This window comes from Ictalurus furcatus, chromosome 14 (genome assembly GCF_023375685.1).
Source record: "Ictalurus furcatus strain D&B chromosome 14, Billie_1.0, whole genome shotgun sequence".
Lineage (NCBI taxonomy): Eukaryota > Metazoa > Chordata > Actinopteri > Siluriformes > Ictaluridae > Ictalurus > Ictalurus furcatus.
Window position 1 is genome coordinate 16,840,103 of NC_071268.1, and position 18,194 is coordinate 16,858,296.

At 36.7% G+C, this 18,194-nt stretch overlaps 1 protein-coding gene across 1 annotated transcript in view; it reads right to left on the reverse strand.

Annotated features, from left to right (window-relative positions):
- The window catches only part of ano3 (anoctamin 3), a 59,498-nt gene that overhangs the window by 29,926 nt on the left and 11,378 nt on the right, over nt 1–18,194 (reverse strand). The window contains exons 2-4 of the mRNA XM_053641784.1: nt 5,214–5,417; nt 1,728–1,861; nt 539–694 (exon numbers count right to left, since the gene is read on the reverse strand). Coding sequence (XP_053497759.1) covers nt 539–694; nt 1,728–1,861; nt 5,214–5,417 — 494 coding nt within the window. The remainder of the gene's footprint in view (nt 1–538; nt 695–1,727; nt 1,862–5,213; nt 5,418–18,194) is intronic.

Here is an 18,194-nt window from a genome sequence, read left to right on the forward strand (position 1 = left end):
AAAAAATATTCATTATAAATCTGATTTATTCCAGCTAAAGAAAATACCAGAATTGAATCTAGGATGTAGACACATGCAGCTTATAAATAATTGATTTGTTTTACCTTTTAAATAAATGTATTGTTATATTTGCTTTCTAATAAAGAATTGTTATTAACTTTTATGTTTCTTTGCGAATTCTTACTTTCATCAAGCATTTAAGCAAAGTAGACTACTCTTTTGTTTTCTGGCTATTTTTATAAACATTCTTGGTTTTTATTAATCATTATTTTCCTCTTACAAGTCATATCAGTATATGCTTGTTCTATACTGTTTTATGAATCTTCTTTTATGTCACATTGTATTAATCTGCTGTAAGGCACTTTGAGCTGCTTCTTGAAAGGTGCTGTAAAATCATTATTATTATTATTATTATTATTATTGTTGTTTTTTGTTGTTGTTATATCAGGATGTATTTTGAGTTTTTTTCTGTAAGTCGCTCTGGATAATGGCGTGTGCCAAATGCCATAAATGTAAATGTAAAAACGTTAGATTGTACCTCTTTCTCCAGCATCAGTTCCTCTGCACGCAGGTTCCTCTCAAAAGTGCATCTCTTCTCAACCTGAGGACTGGACTTCTTATACACCAGAATATAGTCAATTCGTTTCTTGCCATCTCGAAACAAAAGCCCTTTGGCATTTACTGGATTAGTTCCCTGAAAATGGGAATATATATATTAGCAAAAGGGAAAATTCTTCCAGCACAATGAACTCTAACATATATGTAAATCTTCATAGAACATGTAGAAATTGACACTAACATTGTCGACGGGGATGCCTCCTCCACTAACAAGTCTTCCTTGTTACTAATTTGTATGCCTCATACACCCTTAAAATATACTTCAATCAGGGAAGAAGTTATTGAAGAAAAAATATTTCAGACATTTGACCTTGTTGTGACCTTAATCCTGTTTGGACCAATTCCAAAATCTCAGACACAAATCAGATCATCTGCTAGTTATAATGATAATTCCATGTACTGTAAATCCTAAACAAAATAAATAAATAAATAAAACACTTAACCACTCGTTATTGAGATATTGTACTAATGTGAATCACAAACAGACAGACATGGATGGATGGAGGGATGGATGGCTGGAAGGATGGATGGCTGGATGCACGGACAACCCAAAAACATAATGTCTCCACCACCTAGTACAGGAGGTATAAAACAAAAACAAACACTTTTGAATATGGTGGGTATCTTTAGGCAAAACTACAAAAATCTGTTCTAGACCAAAGCTTCCCAGTCTTTTAAAACTCGCAGCCCATATGACAGACCGCAAAAGCTCCAGAAGCCACAATGGGTCAGAAACATGCTGGGTGTTAAAAATGCAATAAAGCGCAATAATTAGACATACAAATCAAGAAATGCCTTTACAAGCTAGAGTGTTGCTTTACGAAACTGTCACATTGTTAAGAGAAGGAGGCACTCAGTCAGCTTTTTCACAACACAGAGACTTGTTGACTTAAATAGTAAAATAGTGAAATAAAATAATAGAATATCATATTTAGCTATTATATTTTAGGCTTTAGCTATTATGTACGTGTGCACAGTAAGGCTGAACATACATATGCTAAGCACAAATCCTTAGGCGTACTACATATGCACCTAGAAGCTGTGTTGTTGGGTAAGTTGCAGTCTTTGGCAGGACTGTACAAAGTATAGGAAGAGGAAGGGTACTATACCCGTACTGAATCCATACGAGCCTCCAGCTTGCCTCTTGATGCAGGCTTCTGCTGGATGAGGAGTGATTTGTCTGTTCTAGACTCATACACTGCTGTCTCCATCTCCTCTACATACTGGCCATTATTAACATCTACTAAGAGAGAGAGAGAGAGAGAGAGAGAGAGAGAGAGAGAGAGTGTCAACAATCCATTGTTAGATGGGATATACCGTATATTTTCATTTACAGAGTACATTAATATTCATAATTTTAATCAGTAGCTAATTATGTACCATCTAAAATGGCAACACTGAGCATAGACAGGCATCAACACACAATGCTAATTTGCTCAAATCATCATGCCCTTTGGCATCTTTTGCCTGCTCTATGTCCACGAACATTATCTTTCTGTAGGTAAAAAAGGGTTAACAGAGATCTCATTATCTTGAATAGATCATAATATCCACAGGCATCCCCGTGTCACTAACAGCTGCCTGCTACTGACTATGATGAAGTGGAAAGAGCTCGTCTGTAGTTGATATGCTCAGTGCTGCTAGCACAACTCCACACAGCAAAAGACGAGACTCTGAGACATAGCTGAACATGACAATGATGATTAATGTAGTTATCAATGAAATGGCAGTGATGATGTGGGTGATGAAATACTGCAAAAAAAATAAATAATAATATGAATAACAGTCTTATAATATTTGTTAGTGTAGCATATTGTAATATTGTATATCCTATGGATTAAAATTATTATAGAGTCAGAGATTCTTAACAAGATTCTTAATGACCTTTAAAGCAGCTCAATAATAAAGCAGCCGCCAGTATTCTCTAAATAGTGTCGATGCAACAGTAAGATTATTAAGTGCCGTCACACTACCCTGTGCACAACCAACTCTAGTTTAATCAATTTATTTCTCCACTTGGACTAACTACATCAATATGCACTTCCCACAGTCAACTCAATCCTCTATACAACTCGAACACTCTCTCAGTAATAAATACCATGAACAATCATGTGACTTACAGTACATTTTATATTGCATCTTCAGTAGCAAATGAGCAAATTAATCTAAATGTTTGAATCTGTTTCATTCTTATTAGAATGAAATTGCATAAGTTTTTGAAACTCCATTTTTTTCCATTTGCTGTCAAATGTAATTGAAAGTTTAATGAATGTGAAGATGGCAAGCTCTGAAATAAACATCTAATAGGAGTCATTCACATTAATCACTGAACATTTGCCTTGATTTAACTGAACATTTGCTTTGATTTAACAATATGGCTTTCACCCTCATTATATTTGGAAGCTTATAAAATAGCATTTAATCCAGCACATCCTATTATTTTGCTTTTCATTTTTTTCATATTGAACACTGACAGTCAATTGTGTGCAACTCTGAACTTAACTCTGAATACAGGCCTCGAGCATCAGGCAGCAAGGCATCAAATCTGTACTATGAATCAATAGCCATGATGCTGTATACTGCAGTGTAGCCTTTCTGGTCCAACCCTGTATTGATATGGAATCCCTCACACACTGACAATCTCTATTTTTAGACTGTCTGACACACTGTGTTATTTTGGAATAAAAATAATCCAGTTGTGTATGATGGCAGAGTATTAAAGTCGGTTTGCTCAGGATTCTTGGGTTTGAACCAGTGACTGATCACTGCACCAGGGATGGATTGATTAGTGATGTTGACTAGTGAGTTATTAATTAACTTCAGGGCCCTATTGTTTTTCTAAGGATTTTTTTTTCAAGGTTTCGGGGCTTTTGGGCCCTTAACATGCTCAAAATCTCTTGAGGCCGAGCAAAGAGCAAAGAGAAACGTGGGCATGCTCAGGGCGCTCCGTAGCACCCTCTTACACACAGTACAAAACCTTGGTGCATATATTGTACATACTTATACGAATATGTACGATACTTTGTACACATATTGATCTCATCAACCCAAACAACTTTCCGCTGACAAACATTAGCTCCACCCAAAAGGAAGTCGGCCATTTTGGATTTTGTGAAAAGCGCATGTGGTGGGCTTTGAAATACTCCTCCTAGGGGATTTATGTGATTGTCACCAAACTTGGTCAACATTGTGCAAGACATTGCAGATGCTAAACTGCAAATTGATATCTCAAACGGTTTCGCCATGGCGAGGATATAAATTTATGGCCAAAGAAGGGAAACAGAAAGTGTCTCATATCTTCTGCATGCAATGAGTGATCAAACTTGAGCTGTATTTGTTTAGTACTGGGGGCTGATCACATGGATGTGACTACTCTGGGTCACAGTCATAGAGCCACCAACTGACAGCAGGAGGTGTGTCAATTAAAATATACTTTTAAATAGTCTGCTTATATTTACCCGAATCGCTTCAAACTTAGTCAAAACACGGCTGAAGTAAAATTGCGAAAGGAGTCTTGATATAGTGTTGCCGTGGTAGCGCATCAATCTTTAATGCTCTTTTCTTTGTATATTGTGTTTTACTCTACATTACTCGCTTCACTGTGCATTGTTTCCATACACCCACAGGGTGGCGATGGCACTGTAGTGGCTGGGCCCGTCATCGCTGCTTACAGCTATATTTTAGATTTGTTGTTCCTAACAATTTAGAGAATGTGTTAATATTATTATCATACTGGAATCATTCTACAATATGATCACTGCTAGTAATGGTTATAATTGCTAGTCAATGTATATTGTTATAACATTGCACCATAAAACATATTTATCAGTGTTAGTGACCTTCAGATGACCCCAGACTTTCCAAGCAAGTATAGTAAACTGTAAACAAACGAATACACAACACAGAGCGAGAGGATCTGTGCTAGCATGACTGAAAAAGCATGACAATTAATTTAAAAACAAACCAAAAAGTTTGTTTGTATACTTTTTTTCGTTTACTTGTTTTTTTGTTTTATTAACCGCTATTAACTAGCTGGCTCTAGTTACATCATGTATATTATTTGGTGTTTCGGCTACATACTGCATGATGGTTATATGGTTTATATGACATTAGGCCAAAACTATTGTACTGACCATTAAACAAAAACTGAAAGGATGCAACGTTATGTGTAAATGAGATATAAAATAGAAGTTATTGGTAAATGGGTTATTAACAACACATGAAACAGCTGAAATGAATGGCAAATTATAATTGTGCTTGGCTTTAACTGTGGAACACATGACCACCAGGCTAATGCATCTTGGTTAAACAGCAGGAGAGGCTGATTTTGAGGCAAGAGATTTGTCTGAGTAATTTACTAGCCAGAACCTTTATGTCACTCAAATATCCTTGTGGGAAATAACAAAGAAATGACTACTGTTCACTGAGTCTTTTTTATATTTATTCATGTGTTTAAAGTTTCAGGTAGACAGGTACAAGGTTTTTGGAGATGATGCAACTAGGAAAATGTGTGTGTGTGTGTGTGTGTAGGGTGGTGTATGTCAAATGTCTATATGTATAACAGCAATAGTGAGTGTATGTACATATTAAGGCACCTGTGGATGGAGGGGTGATGTGTGTACAGGAGGCACGGACACTGTGGGTGTTTGTGTTTGCTTTGGGCTCTGGATTCAGAGGCACAGAAAGGAAGTGGCTGAGGTTGTGAGGATGTGTTTGACTTTGAGCTAGACAGGGCAGACTGCGTCGAGACGACTTCAGGTTCTTCTCCTTCAGGATCTCGCTGATACTGGTGTGCATGCCTGCAAAAATAGATACAGAAATGGTTGGCAATCTATTCCAGCTCCATCTACTCTCTCCATCTCACTCTCTTTCCAGCTCCATCTACTCCCTCCATCTACAATCTATTCCAGCTCCATCTACAAGTAATTTATTGCAAATGGTTACAGATTACTTCATGATTAAGTATACTATAAGCACAGACATCTTTTCTGGCACTGTCTGGAAGAGAAAAGCAAGTTCATGGCTTGATACCTGCATATGTGGTGTGTAAATTATATATATATATCTTTTTTTACGCGTGCCACTAACTCTGCATATAAGTCTCCCTGTTTAGAATGCTCAGATAATAAAGATGTTGTGGAAAAGCTCTGATTCATGACCAAACCCCTTATGTGTTCCTATACCCAAGAGGAAATGGGCAGCATCTGTGAGCTGGTGTCCCAACTGACAAAATGATGAGAAGCTAATGGCGCCGGATGCAATTAAAAATTAATCACAACACAACATGGAGAAAACTCAAAACCTCCTCCAGGGTCATTCTGCCAGGAAAGGATGAAGCAGGAGTAATTTTTGTCCTCAGTATTAAAGACTAACATATTGTATGTCCAGAATTTATTATTAGTTTCTGATATACTTGCTTGAATACAAAAGATTCATGATGCTATAATTAAGACTGATGATGATGACTTTGTTGCTGTGCAATAGAACATTTATAGAAATAGTACAGTTTAATCATTTGTTAAATGGAATGAGCTAACGGTGAGCATTACACCTCTTTTCCTCTTCATGGCTACTTTTTATTGTGGAATTCTCCTTATGGTGACCTTCCAGAGAACTGCTCCATTGATTTCTCTCTCATTTTCTTATGCGGTCTCTCTCTCTGCTGCTCTGTCTCTCCCTCCTCCCCTCCCTCCCCTAACTGGGGAAAGCCTGATGGAAACCCCTGCCATATAAGCACCTGAAAAAAGAAAATAATTACTCATTGTAGTTCAAGACTGCAGTTGCTGGCAGTGAAAAGGGAGAGACAAAAGGTAAGAAAAGGTGAAAGTAAAAGAGAGAGAGAGAGAGAGAGAGATCCTTGGGGACTTTTTTCAATTATGGAATAACTGGCATAGCTGCTAAGAGTGAATATCAAATTATTGAAAAAAATCATATATATATATATATATATATATATATATATATATATATATATATATATATATATATATATATATATATGAATGAATAAATAGTGCTGCATGTGGCTGTGTAACAATATCATTGGTTTATCACTTCATGAGGTGAGTGTTGTGTTCAGTACCATTTTGTGAGTGTGTGTGATTAAGGAGTGCTCTACTGAATTCACTCATTTCAGCACTGAAATGGGGCCTTAATCGTTTACCCTTCACTCCTGCTCCATTACCAGAATCAAAACTGCATCAGTGTTTTGTGTTTTGTGTGGGAGAAAAGTTATAGAAGCTATTAAATGTTGGCAAGCAACACTCTGGATACTCTTAAAAAGGCATTTGCATAGGCATTCATATCAAATGTTTTCCTATGAAAAGGACTTCCTGACAATTACTCCATAGATATAAACAGCAGAACATATTCATAAATCTATCAGAGTTAAGTGTTCCCTACTCTGCCCACACAGAGTGTTCCCTATTCAGAACCTGTACTTAGACTGGGGATGGAAAAATAATTGATTCATCGATGCATCACAATAAAAAATCATAAGATTACGATTAATCTTAATTAGCTTTTAGAATAGTCTCTGCACAAATGTTTCTTTTATTAGTTGAAAATAACAAATTCATCTTATGAAAAAAGAACACTATAGGCTAGAGCGGTTAAATTCTGTAAAACCTGTACAACAATTTTAAATACCTCAAAATTTAGCATTTCTATGAATATTAATAGTAAATTTTACTGCCACAAAAAGATAATTAACAGTAACCTGACAGTGTACTGCATACAAGCAGAGAATCACAAGGCAATACCATACTTATCATAAAATTTATTGTATCAGATTTGTCCTGTCATCATTGATATTTCGCTAGATTTTAGATTTCTTATGTAAACCAGGTCTGTCATCTTTAATCCACAGGAATACATTTTCAGGCAGGAATAAATCACACCTAGTTATTCACTATATATGCCTACACAGGGTACACCATAATGCTTAAGTACATAGTGCACTGTGTGGACAGTAAAACACCATCTGAGATTTTGCCACAAATAAATGCATGCCATTTTAAACATGGATTTATAGATCAAGCAATACAAGTGTCATGTTTGTGGTTAGAGAGAACTCTGGGAAGTGACTACATTCAAATCAAATGTGATTTTTTTTTTGCCTTTGAATATGTAAATATTATGAGCATCTGAGAGATTTTGATTCTGGCAGCCTTAAAAGAAATGCATAATTTTTATGATATTATTAGCATAAAAGATTAAAAGTGGTTATAGTGAAAATCCGTAATGTAGGGTATAGAAATAAATCACATGAATCAAGATAAATTTTATATATATATATATCAATTATCAATTATATCAATTATATATCAGTTATAGGTTTTTTTTGGAGTTTTTTGTTTGTTTGTTTGTTTGTCTCGCTTGGTGTCCTCCACTTTAATTTTTCTAAAGCAAGGGTGTCAAATGTTCTGTGTCCAACAACTCCCTTGTTAACAGAGCACAGATATATTTTATTAACCTAATCAAATTATTCAATTATTATACACACTAGGCTGCCATATTTATTTATTAGAGCCATTATAACTTTTTATTTCTAAATGTCAACCCACAGAATCTATTCATATATATATATATATATATATATATATATATATATATATATATATATATATATATATATATATATATAATAGTTACATTAAGACAACAGTATTTTTCCTAGTTTTATTACAACTGAAGACTCCACCTTCTATAGGGACTGCCATTACTGCCATTTTTAATAACCTGTACCAGAAAAAAAAAAAAAGTTTTGCGCAGGCTTTAAGTGCTAACATTTACAGCACAGTACAATAACTCTGTGGACCTGGATCATGCAACTTCTTCTCACACTCATTAACAAAGCTTTTAAAAAGACAAATTATTTCAGCTCCATTTTCTTAATTTCCGGTCTGTAAGCTGTAGGGCTCCAGAGAGGTACAAACTTATTAAAAAACATTATTGTAATTCTTTTATTGTCCTTTATATTATAATTTAATATAATATAATACCCCCAACTCTTGGGGTATTAAATTATAATATAAAGGACAATAAATAATTATATTATATTATATTATATTATATTATATTATATCACCGAATTCTTAGGCAAGCCAAAGGACAGAAACAGATCTTGAAGTAAATTAAAGTAAATAACACTCAATATTTGGTTGCATATCCCTTGCTTGCAATAACTGCATCAAGCCTGTGACTCACTGACATCACCAAATTGTTGGTTTCTTCTATTATGGTGCTTTTCCAGGCTTTTACCACAGTCTCTTTCAGCTGTTGTTTTTTTCGGGGGGTTTCTCCTTTCAGTCTCCTTTTCAGAAGGTGAAATTCTGCTGACTGAATTGGCCAGTCTAAAAGCTTCCACTTTTTTGGAATAAAAAAGTCATTTGTTGAGTTGGCAGTGTATTTTGGATCATTGTCTTGCTGCATGATAAAGTTCCTCACAAATAATTTGGATGCATTTCTCTGTAAATTGGCAGACAAAATGTTCCTAACACTTCTGAATTCATTCTGCTGCTACCATCATGAGTGACATCAATAAAGGTATGAGCCTGTTCCAGTAGCAGCCATGCAAGCCCAAGCCATGACACTACCCCATTATGTTTCACAGATGAGCCTGTATGTTTTGGATCATAAGCAGATCCTTTCATTCTCCACACTTTGGCTTTTCCATCACTTTGGTAGACGTTAATCTTGGTTATAGAACTTTTGTGGCTCATCTCTGTATTTCTTTGCAAATTCCAATCTGGCTTTCTGTTTCTTACTGCTGATGAGTGGATTGTATCTTGTAGCATGGCCTCTATATTTCTGCTATCGAAGTCTTCTTCGAATGGTGAATTGTGATACATTCACCTAGGCCCTGTGGAGGTTGTTGGTAATGTCACTGACTGTTGATTTTTGGTTTTCTTCACCGCTCTCACAATGTTAAGGTCATCAGCTATTGTTGTTTTCCTTGGCTGACCCATTTGAGTTCTTAAAGGCCTCACTTGTAGGGTCTGGTGGTCATATTTTTACTGTAATCATATATTCATTAAGGAATACACACATATAAACAATAAAGCATAATATATAAGATTATGGATTAATCTACTGTGCAATCTTACTTGTAATCTTGCTTTAGGCTGAAGAGCTTTGGTCTAAACCTGGATTACTGGGGGGGGTCAAATCCCCTGTGTGCACACTCTTTATGTGTTTTAAAGAAACAGGCATAAAGAGAATGAGATAACTCTGTGTTGTTATAACGCATTACAGAAAGTGATACTGTCTGTAGGCTGATATTTTGAAACGAAAAAAGATAAGAGAGAAATTACCCATACAACACACCGACACAAAGGAAGAAAGGATGCAGGCTTCAGCTGTGGTCATTTTCTGGGAAAGTCCTCCCAAATTATGTGGCATGTAATTTGTGTACAATTGTGTACGTGTGTGTTTATATATAAAACATATACTGGTGTCTGCTTATAGAACAGGGCTGTATGCTAAAAGTATTTTTTCCAGTCATTGTTAATTTTTAAACTTTAAGCTAATGATATTTCTAAGTTCTTTTAGCATTCTCTGTTGAAAATGTATTTAACCCAAATGTTTTAAAGCAAAAGAATTTGTCGAGTGCACTTGGGAAAATTCCCTCCTTGAGAATATGATGTGAGAGTGAATGAAGTGACAGAAAAATTAGGTCAGTGGGTTCCACAGCTATAACCTTGTCTTGCTCTCTCCAGGCTTTACATTATTCATCTGTCTTCTTTTAGAGCCACCAGCACTCAGAAGGTTTATACATACTTGCCCCACTACCAGAGATGTTTTATAGACAAGAGAGAGAGAGAGAGAGAGAGAGAGAGAGAGAGAGAGAGAGAGAGAACATATTGTTCAGTTATAGTGAGTTTAGAGCTGTAACACTTCTATAGTTTCTGTTGAAGGATCATGCAGAGCTCAAGCTAGAACCGAAAACGCAAATCTGAACATTTCATGCACTGCTTTTAAAATGACTGCTCCAGTAAGAAACAGGCTACAACTGGGACACTACCTGAACAGGGTGCTATTTAGAATGTTGAAAAAGAAATTAAAACAAATGAATCAAGTCCGAAAATAAAATATGGTATCATACTCTGCGGTGTCATGTATTAAGATATTATGATATTACTGAAATGTCTGAAAGTAAAGCACCCTGCATGATTTTTTAATTTTAAAGAATATATATATATATATATATATATATATATATATACACATATTCTTTAAAATTAAAAATATATATATATATATTTATATATATTCTTTAAAATTAAAAAATCATGCAGGGTGCTTTACTTTCAGGCATTTCAGGAATATCATATATAATTTAAAAGACAAAAATGCTCTCAAAATAGAATTGTAGCACGAGTGGCAAATGTAACACCAATAACCAATCACAGTACAACTGCTGAAATCCGGTGTCACAGGTGGTACAAGCCTCTAATGTGACACCAGTGACTATAATTTTTTTTTTAATGAAAGTGGAAGATTATTTAAAAATGAGGGAAATGTAAACTTGCTGAAATGTCAAATCAGTAATAGATATTTAAACACTTTTAAAAGTAAATGTAATGTACAGGGATTCTAAAAAAATGTAACACCAGTGACATACAGAGGTTATTACTGTATAAAGTACAAAATAACAAAATAATAGACAAAGTTATTTAAAAAATCAAACAAAAAAAAAACAACAACAAACAAACAAAAACAAAGACAATCTTACCATGTCTAAGTTTGGAATCACCACTCCTCAATACTGATGTTTTGACACAGAAAGCACTTCAAATGACTAGCTCCAATACATTAAAAATACATTCTGGTAAAAACAGTGACAAAATGTTCTGGTATGATGGCACATGTAGAGAGGAAGAATGTTTGAATGTCAACAAAGCAAATCAAGAAAACTCTAAGACTGCTCAATCTGGGCTAATTCCACTGTACAGTATTCTTTTACCTGGAGGAATAAGTGATTTGCATAAATTTCATATTGGAAAAAAACTAACTGTCTTACCCACAGCATGAAATCTTGGAGAAGCATGACAGTGGGGTAATTACTGTGCTAATTATGTCTGTCTGTCTGTCTCTCCTCCTTCTCAGCCATTTCTGTCTCGTTTTCTCTACGCAGTTGTATCTGAATTCAGTAAAGCTCTGTGTATTTGTCTATACAAACTGCAACACCCTTCACATCACTATCTGCAGAATTAATATATTACTTGAGGTTGAGAGCAGGATGCTCTTCTGCAATATTCTAAGATTACCTTGAATTATGCTCTGATTTGATGGCACTGATGGATGTTTTCATATTGTAATACAGCTGCGAACAAGTGTTCAGTGTGTGAATGCTGTACAGTGTGTGAAAATGTGTTAACCAAGTAAGTAAAAGCCTCTGGATGGGTGATGACAGCTGTCAATCATGTGCTGCATAGAGATCAGTGGTAGAGAATGGCGTTGGTGACAGATGGCACGTTCTCCATGCCAGAGTAAATCATGGCATTACTCTCATCTGCATCTGTCATAATGTTGCATTAGGGAGACAGATTAAAAGATCCTCCCTCTATGTCTATGCTCCTGTCCTGACACAGGCCTGTTTATCTTTTCTCATCTTACACTCCCCTTCCCTATCCAGGTCAAACATCTTCACATATGCTCGGTCTTATACTGTTCAGACCCAAACCTTTCTCAAACTGTCATTCCCCTCCCATTTAATTCTGTTATCTTTCAGTTACTATTTATCTCTCCCTTCATCCTTCTTTTGTGCCTTGATTAGTGTGATGCAGGCCAAATCAAGCTGACACACAGAATACTCAGCAATTCACATTTTGCTTGCTATAGTTGTTTATCTGTCCTGCCTCATGGGAATAAAATATAATGATCAATAAATCAACTGCATTACAGTGAAAACCACCAACAGCTGCTATCCCATTTAATTATGTGGCTGATACAATTATGGAATTTCTTTTGAATATTTTGCTCAAAATTGCTCCAGCTACAGTAGGTGTTATTGTTTGACATTTTTACAGTATGATAACCTTGACAAAAATATGAGTTTTTATGGTATCACAGTATTAAGCAACCATTTAAAAACATGTGCAGCTGGTGGAAATTAAAGGAGCTATTTAACAATGAATATCACCACTTCCTCTTCTAAATTGACATACATTTTCTTTGAGCAATAGTTTTGTTTTTAGCCTTTAAATGATTTTGCATTTCAGTCATTGCTTGCAGGCTTAAAGCTGTATATGTGAAATTCCAGAAGAAAACATAAGGATTTAATCCCCCATATTTAGATTGTGAGCATATTACCATTTTCTGTGCATAAATGGAACCAATAATGAAAATGAATAGAGATAGAGGGAAGCGGGGGAAAAGATTGTCATTAACTTGACTTTTAGAACTTGCATCCTTACAGTTATAAAAAAATTTCCACACAGATGATTTGCTCCATTTTGTGGGAGAATATATAAAGGTTCATTGCAGTTGCCAGCCTCTGCCCATTTGCTACTAATATATTTATAGAAACATTACCATGGGAAGGCCATGCAGCCTATAATTTATTCAGATTACTAATAATTTTTTATGGGCCAGCCATAAAAATAACATGTACATGATAATAGCCAGAAATACAATTTTGGTATTTTGAAAAAGAAAACAATGCCATAATCATCACGACACACACTGTGTCTAAACAGCATAACAGTTATCTCTGTGGATATGTCTGCACATAGCAAGGCTCTTCTCTAGTTAATCAGACCATTAGTATCCAATATTGGGGATTAGTAAATCGAATGTAAACAGAATAGGGCAGTTATTGTTCTCCAAATGTGCCCATGATGTTGCATAAGCAGTTGTTTAAAATGATGAGGTGGCTATGTTATGAATTAAGCACTTTTTAGCCTTCACCCTCCCATGCTGGTAGCCTTCATGCAATAGGGGCTTCTCAGTTGAGGGGAACAACTGTTACTCTTCTCATTATGAAGACCTACCAGAGAAGCATACCATATACTATTCCAGCAGATGTTCGCTTAGTGTAAGTTCACTGGAGTAGCACCCAATCAAACTCTAATTGATGCACGTCATAATTGTCTGCCCCCTGTGATCTCTGAGCCTGATTTAAATAAAACCAAAAGGAGTGTCCGCTTTCTTTTTTTCAATAGTCAGTCATCTCTCCTCTGATCACAGCACATACTCACCCCCATCTGTGTGTTATGTAAGTGGACAGGTGGCTAGCCTGTGATTGAAGCAGTGCTGTTGAACACACATACAGTGGGGGAAATAAGTATTGGACGCGTCAACATTTTTTTCACTAAATATATTTCCAATGAGGCTATTCACATGAAATTTTCACCAGACATTGGAATTAACTCAAGAAATCAACTCATATAAAGAAATCCAAACAATAAAGTTGTAATAAAGTGGAATGACAGGAAAAAAGTATTGAACACGCTGAACACATATTTAATACTTAGTGGAGAAGCCTTTGTTTGTAATGACAGCTTCAAGACGCTTCCTGTATGAAGAAATTAACGGGCCGCAGTATTCAATTGTGATTTTGGCCCATTCTTCTAAACATATTGTCTTTAAATCTTGTTCAATTGGATTCAAGTCAGGTGATTGACTGGGCTATTCTAACACCTTGATTTTTTTCTCTGAAACCAACTGAGAGTTTCCTTTGCTGTATGCTTTGGATCGTTGTCCAGCTGGAAGGTCCACCCATGTCTCATCTTCATCATCCTGGTGGATGGCAGCATATTCTTCTCAAGAATCTCCGGGTAAAGGGCTCCATTCATCGTTCCTTCAATTATTTGAAGTCTGCCAGTACTGTTCATGTGATGAAAAATAGCCCCACACCATGATGCTTCCACCTCCAAACTTCACTGTTGGTGTAGTGTTTTTAGGGTGATGTGCAGTGCCATTTCTTCTCCAAACATGGTGTGGAGTATGACAGCCAAAAAGTTCAATTTTGCTCTCGTCTGACCAGACTACACTCTCCCAGTATTTCATAGGTTTGTCCAAATTAGTTGTAGCAAACTTTAAATGAGCTTCAGCATGCCTTTTCTTTAGTAATGGAGTCTTGCGGGTGAGCGTGAGCAGTGGAGTGCATTGCCTATTGTTTTCTCTGTGACGATGGCACCTGCTGACTCCAAGTGTTTCTGGAGCTCTTTCCGAGTGGTCCTTGGCTCTTGGGCTAGTCTTCTGACTATTCTTCTGACTCCCTGGTCAGAAATCTTGCGAGGAGCTCCTGCGCGTGGCCGGTTGATGAGTGATGTTGCTTCCACTTGTGGATAATGGCCCCAATGGTGCTTACTGGAATATTCAGAAGTTTTAAATATGTCTGTATCCGATTCCATCAATATGTTTTGCAACAGTAAGCTTGCAAAGGTTTTGGGAGAGCTCTTTGCTTTTACCCATCATGAGATATTTCTTGTGTGACACCTTAGCAACAAAAAGCCTTTTTATAGACCATCAATTTACTAACCCAGCTGATATTAATTTGCACAGATAGGAGGTATAATTACTTACGGATTTCAGCTGGTTCCTTAACCTACCTTGGAGAACTGCTTTTTCTTAATGTGTTCAATACGTAATTCCTCTGTCATTCCACTTTATTACACATAACTTTATTTATGGACTTTAATGTTGTGAATTCTTTATATGTCCAGATTTCTTGAGTTAATACTGAAGTCTGGTGAAAATTTCATGTGAACAGCCTCATTGGAAATATATTTACTGAAATAAATGGTGACACGTTCAATACTTAATTCCCCCACTGTATACACATGCACACATAGAGACTCACAACTGAAGTAATGACAAAATCACTGCTACCCTCTACAGGGAGTCATCTCATTATTTGTTGCACTTCACCCAACAGGTTGTGATTTGTGGAAACTGCTGTTATGTGTTTAATCACATATTACTACAACATCCAACATTCAGCGGATAAAATGGTTAAATCTTATACCTCGTCCTACATTTAGCTTGTTGTTTAGCTGTTGCTTTCATGTCATGCTGTTCACAGTGCTGATGGTGGTGTTGGTCGTATATCTACTGTAGGTGTGGCTTTTATCAGCAGGGTATCTGAGCCAAGCAGCACAACGGCAAAATAGTCTTCTCTCAACTGGCTTTCATACTTCAACGAAATATTTCAACAAACAATTATTTTTATAATCAAGTAATATGTCTGCACATTGACAAATATTAGGATTATTCACTATTCCAATTCAATCCATCCATCCATTTTCCATACCGCTTATCTTACACAGGGTCATGGGAGAGCCTGGAGCCTATCCCAGGGAACTAGGGTGAGGACACCCTGGATGGGTTGCTAACCAATTACAGGGAACAATCGGACACACATTCACACTCTATGGACAATGTGGAACTGCCAATCAGCCTACAACGTATGTCTTTGGAACTAAAAGGCCTAAACATGTTCCAGCATGACAATGCCCCTGTGCATAAAGTGAGGTCCATAAAGACACGGTTTGCCAAAGTTGGAGTGGAAAAACTGGTCTGCACAGAGCCCTGACCTGAACACCTTTGGGATGAACTGGAACACCAACTGCGCCCAGGCTTTTTCATCTGACATCAGTGCCCTACCTCACTAATGCTCTTGTGGCTGAATGAGCAAATCCCCACAGCCATGCTCCAAAATCTAGTGGAAAGCCTTCCCAGAAGAGTCAAGGTTATTATAGCAGCAAAGGGGGCCTAAATCTGGAATGGGAAGTTCAAAAAGCAGGGTGTGATGGTCAGGTGCCCACAAACATTTGGCCATATACAGGTGAAGTATGTTAAATTATGCACTCAACACTTGGTTGGGACTTTAATCCTTTTGCATGAATTACTGCATCAATGCGGCGTGGCATGGAGGCAATCAGCCTGTGGCACTGCTGAGGTGTTCTGGAAGCCCAGGTTGCTTTGATAGCGGCCTTCATCTCATCTGTATAGTAGGGTCTGGTGTCTCTCATTTTCCTCTTGACAATTCAGGTCAGGCGAGTTGGCTGGCCAATTAAGCACAGTAATACCATGATCAGCAAACCAGTTACTAGTAGTTTTGACACTGTGGGCAAGTGCCAAGTCCTGCTGGAAAAGGAAATAAGCATCTCCATAAAGCTTGTCAGCAGATGGAAGCATGAAGTTCTCTGAAATCTCCTGGTAGATGCTGCATTGACTCTCGACTTGAGAAAACACAGTGGATCAACACCAGCAGATGACATGTCACCCCAAATCATCACTGACTGTGGAAACTTCACATTGGACTTCAAGCAACTTGGATTCTGTGTCTCTCCACTCTTCCTCCAGACTCTGGGACATTGATTTCCAAATGAAATGCAAAATTTACTTTCATCTGAAAAGAGGATTTTGGGCAACAGTCCAGTTCCCCATGTGTGTTGTGTGTACTGAACCAGAACCAGACCGAGAGTTAAAGGCTCAGGAAACCTTTGCAGGTGTTTTGAGTTAATTAGCTGATTAGCGCTCTTCTCAGGTCGACATTTCTGCATTATAAATTCTTATTCTAATATTTTTAAATAAAGGACTTTTGATTTCCATGAGCTGTAAGTCGTAATCATGAAGATTAAAACAAAAAAAGGCTTGAAATATTTCACTTTATGTGTAATACATCTACAATATATGAAAGTTCCACTTTTTGAATTAAATTACAGCAAAAATTAACTTTTCCACAATATTCTAATTTTCTTTTACATGCACCTGTAGTGTAAAATAGTGTAAGTATTATTAAAATTAAAAATATTAAAGTATTGTTTAAAATTTCATATAGTGATAATATTACTATAGGCTATACCTGTGAAAAGTGAAACCTTTTCTATAGCATTCCATCTGACCGCTCCTGACTTTTTGCTGTGAGCAACCTTTTTGTTGTTAGTGAAATCCGTGAGGGAAATCGCCCCCCACTGCTTCTCACTAACGTATTACATTCTACCCAGATACAGAGGCTTTTACACACTTAAACATTCTCAAAACACACAAATCAAGTGATAACACTAAGATTTCAGTACATCCTGAGGTGTTGCAGTAAAGAATGTAATGTCCTATACAGATTAATACACTGTGCACTGAAGTACGCACTACTCTCTCTACGTTTGAAGATTCCAATCACAGTCCACCCTGGCGTTTTCTCTCCTGCACCCAATCTTTCTGTTTCTCTCGTTCTCTGCTCTCATACTCATCATGCTCATCCAAACTCACTAGCTGTTTTTCCCTCTCTGTCATAAAACCACACACACACACACACACACACACACACAGACACACACACACACACCTTTGCACCAATCCCAGAAGCAAAAAACTATAAATCGTATTTTCTAATGTCTTCCAGTTCTAAGATCAGATGTGTTCTGTGCTTATAATAGAATGCAATGCAATGCTTGTTCATTTTAAACTGATGATCCTAACAGATGAAAGAAAACCCCAACAACAAGAGAGAAGAGAGTCAATGGCACACCACAGCCCAATTTCCTGTCTTTGCTATTACATCGTTTAAGATTAAAAGATTCAGCATGTATGACACTTCCCAGCATTCCTCTCCAGACATGCTTTGA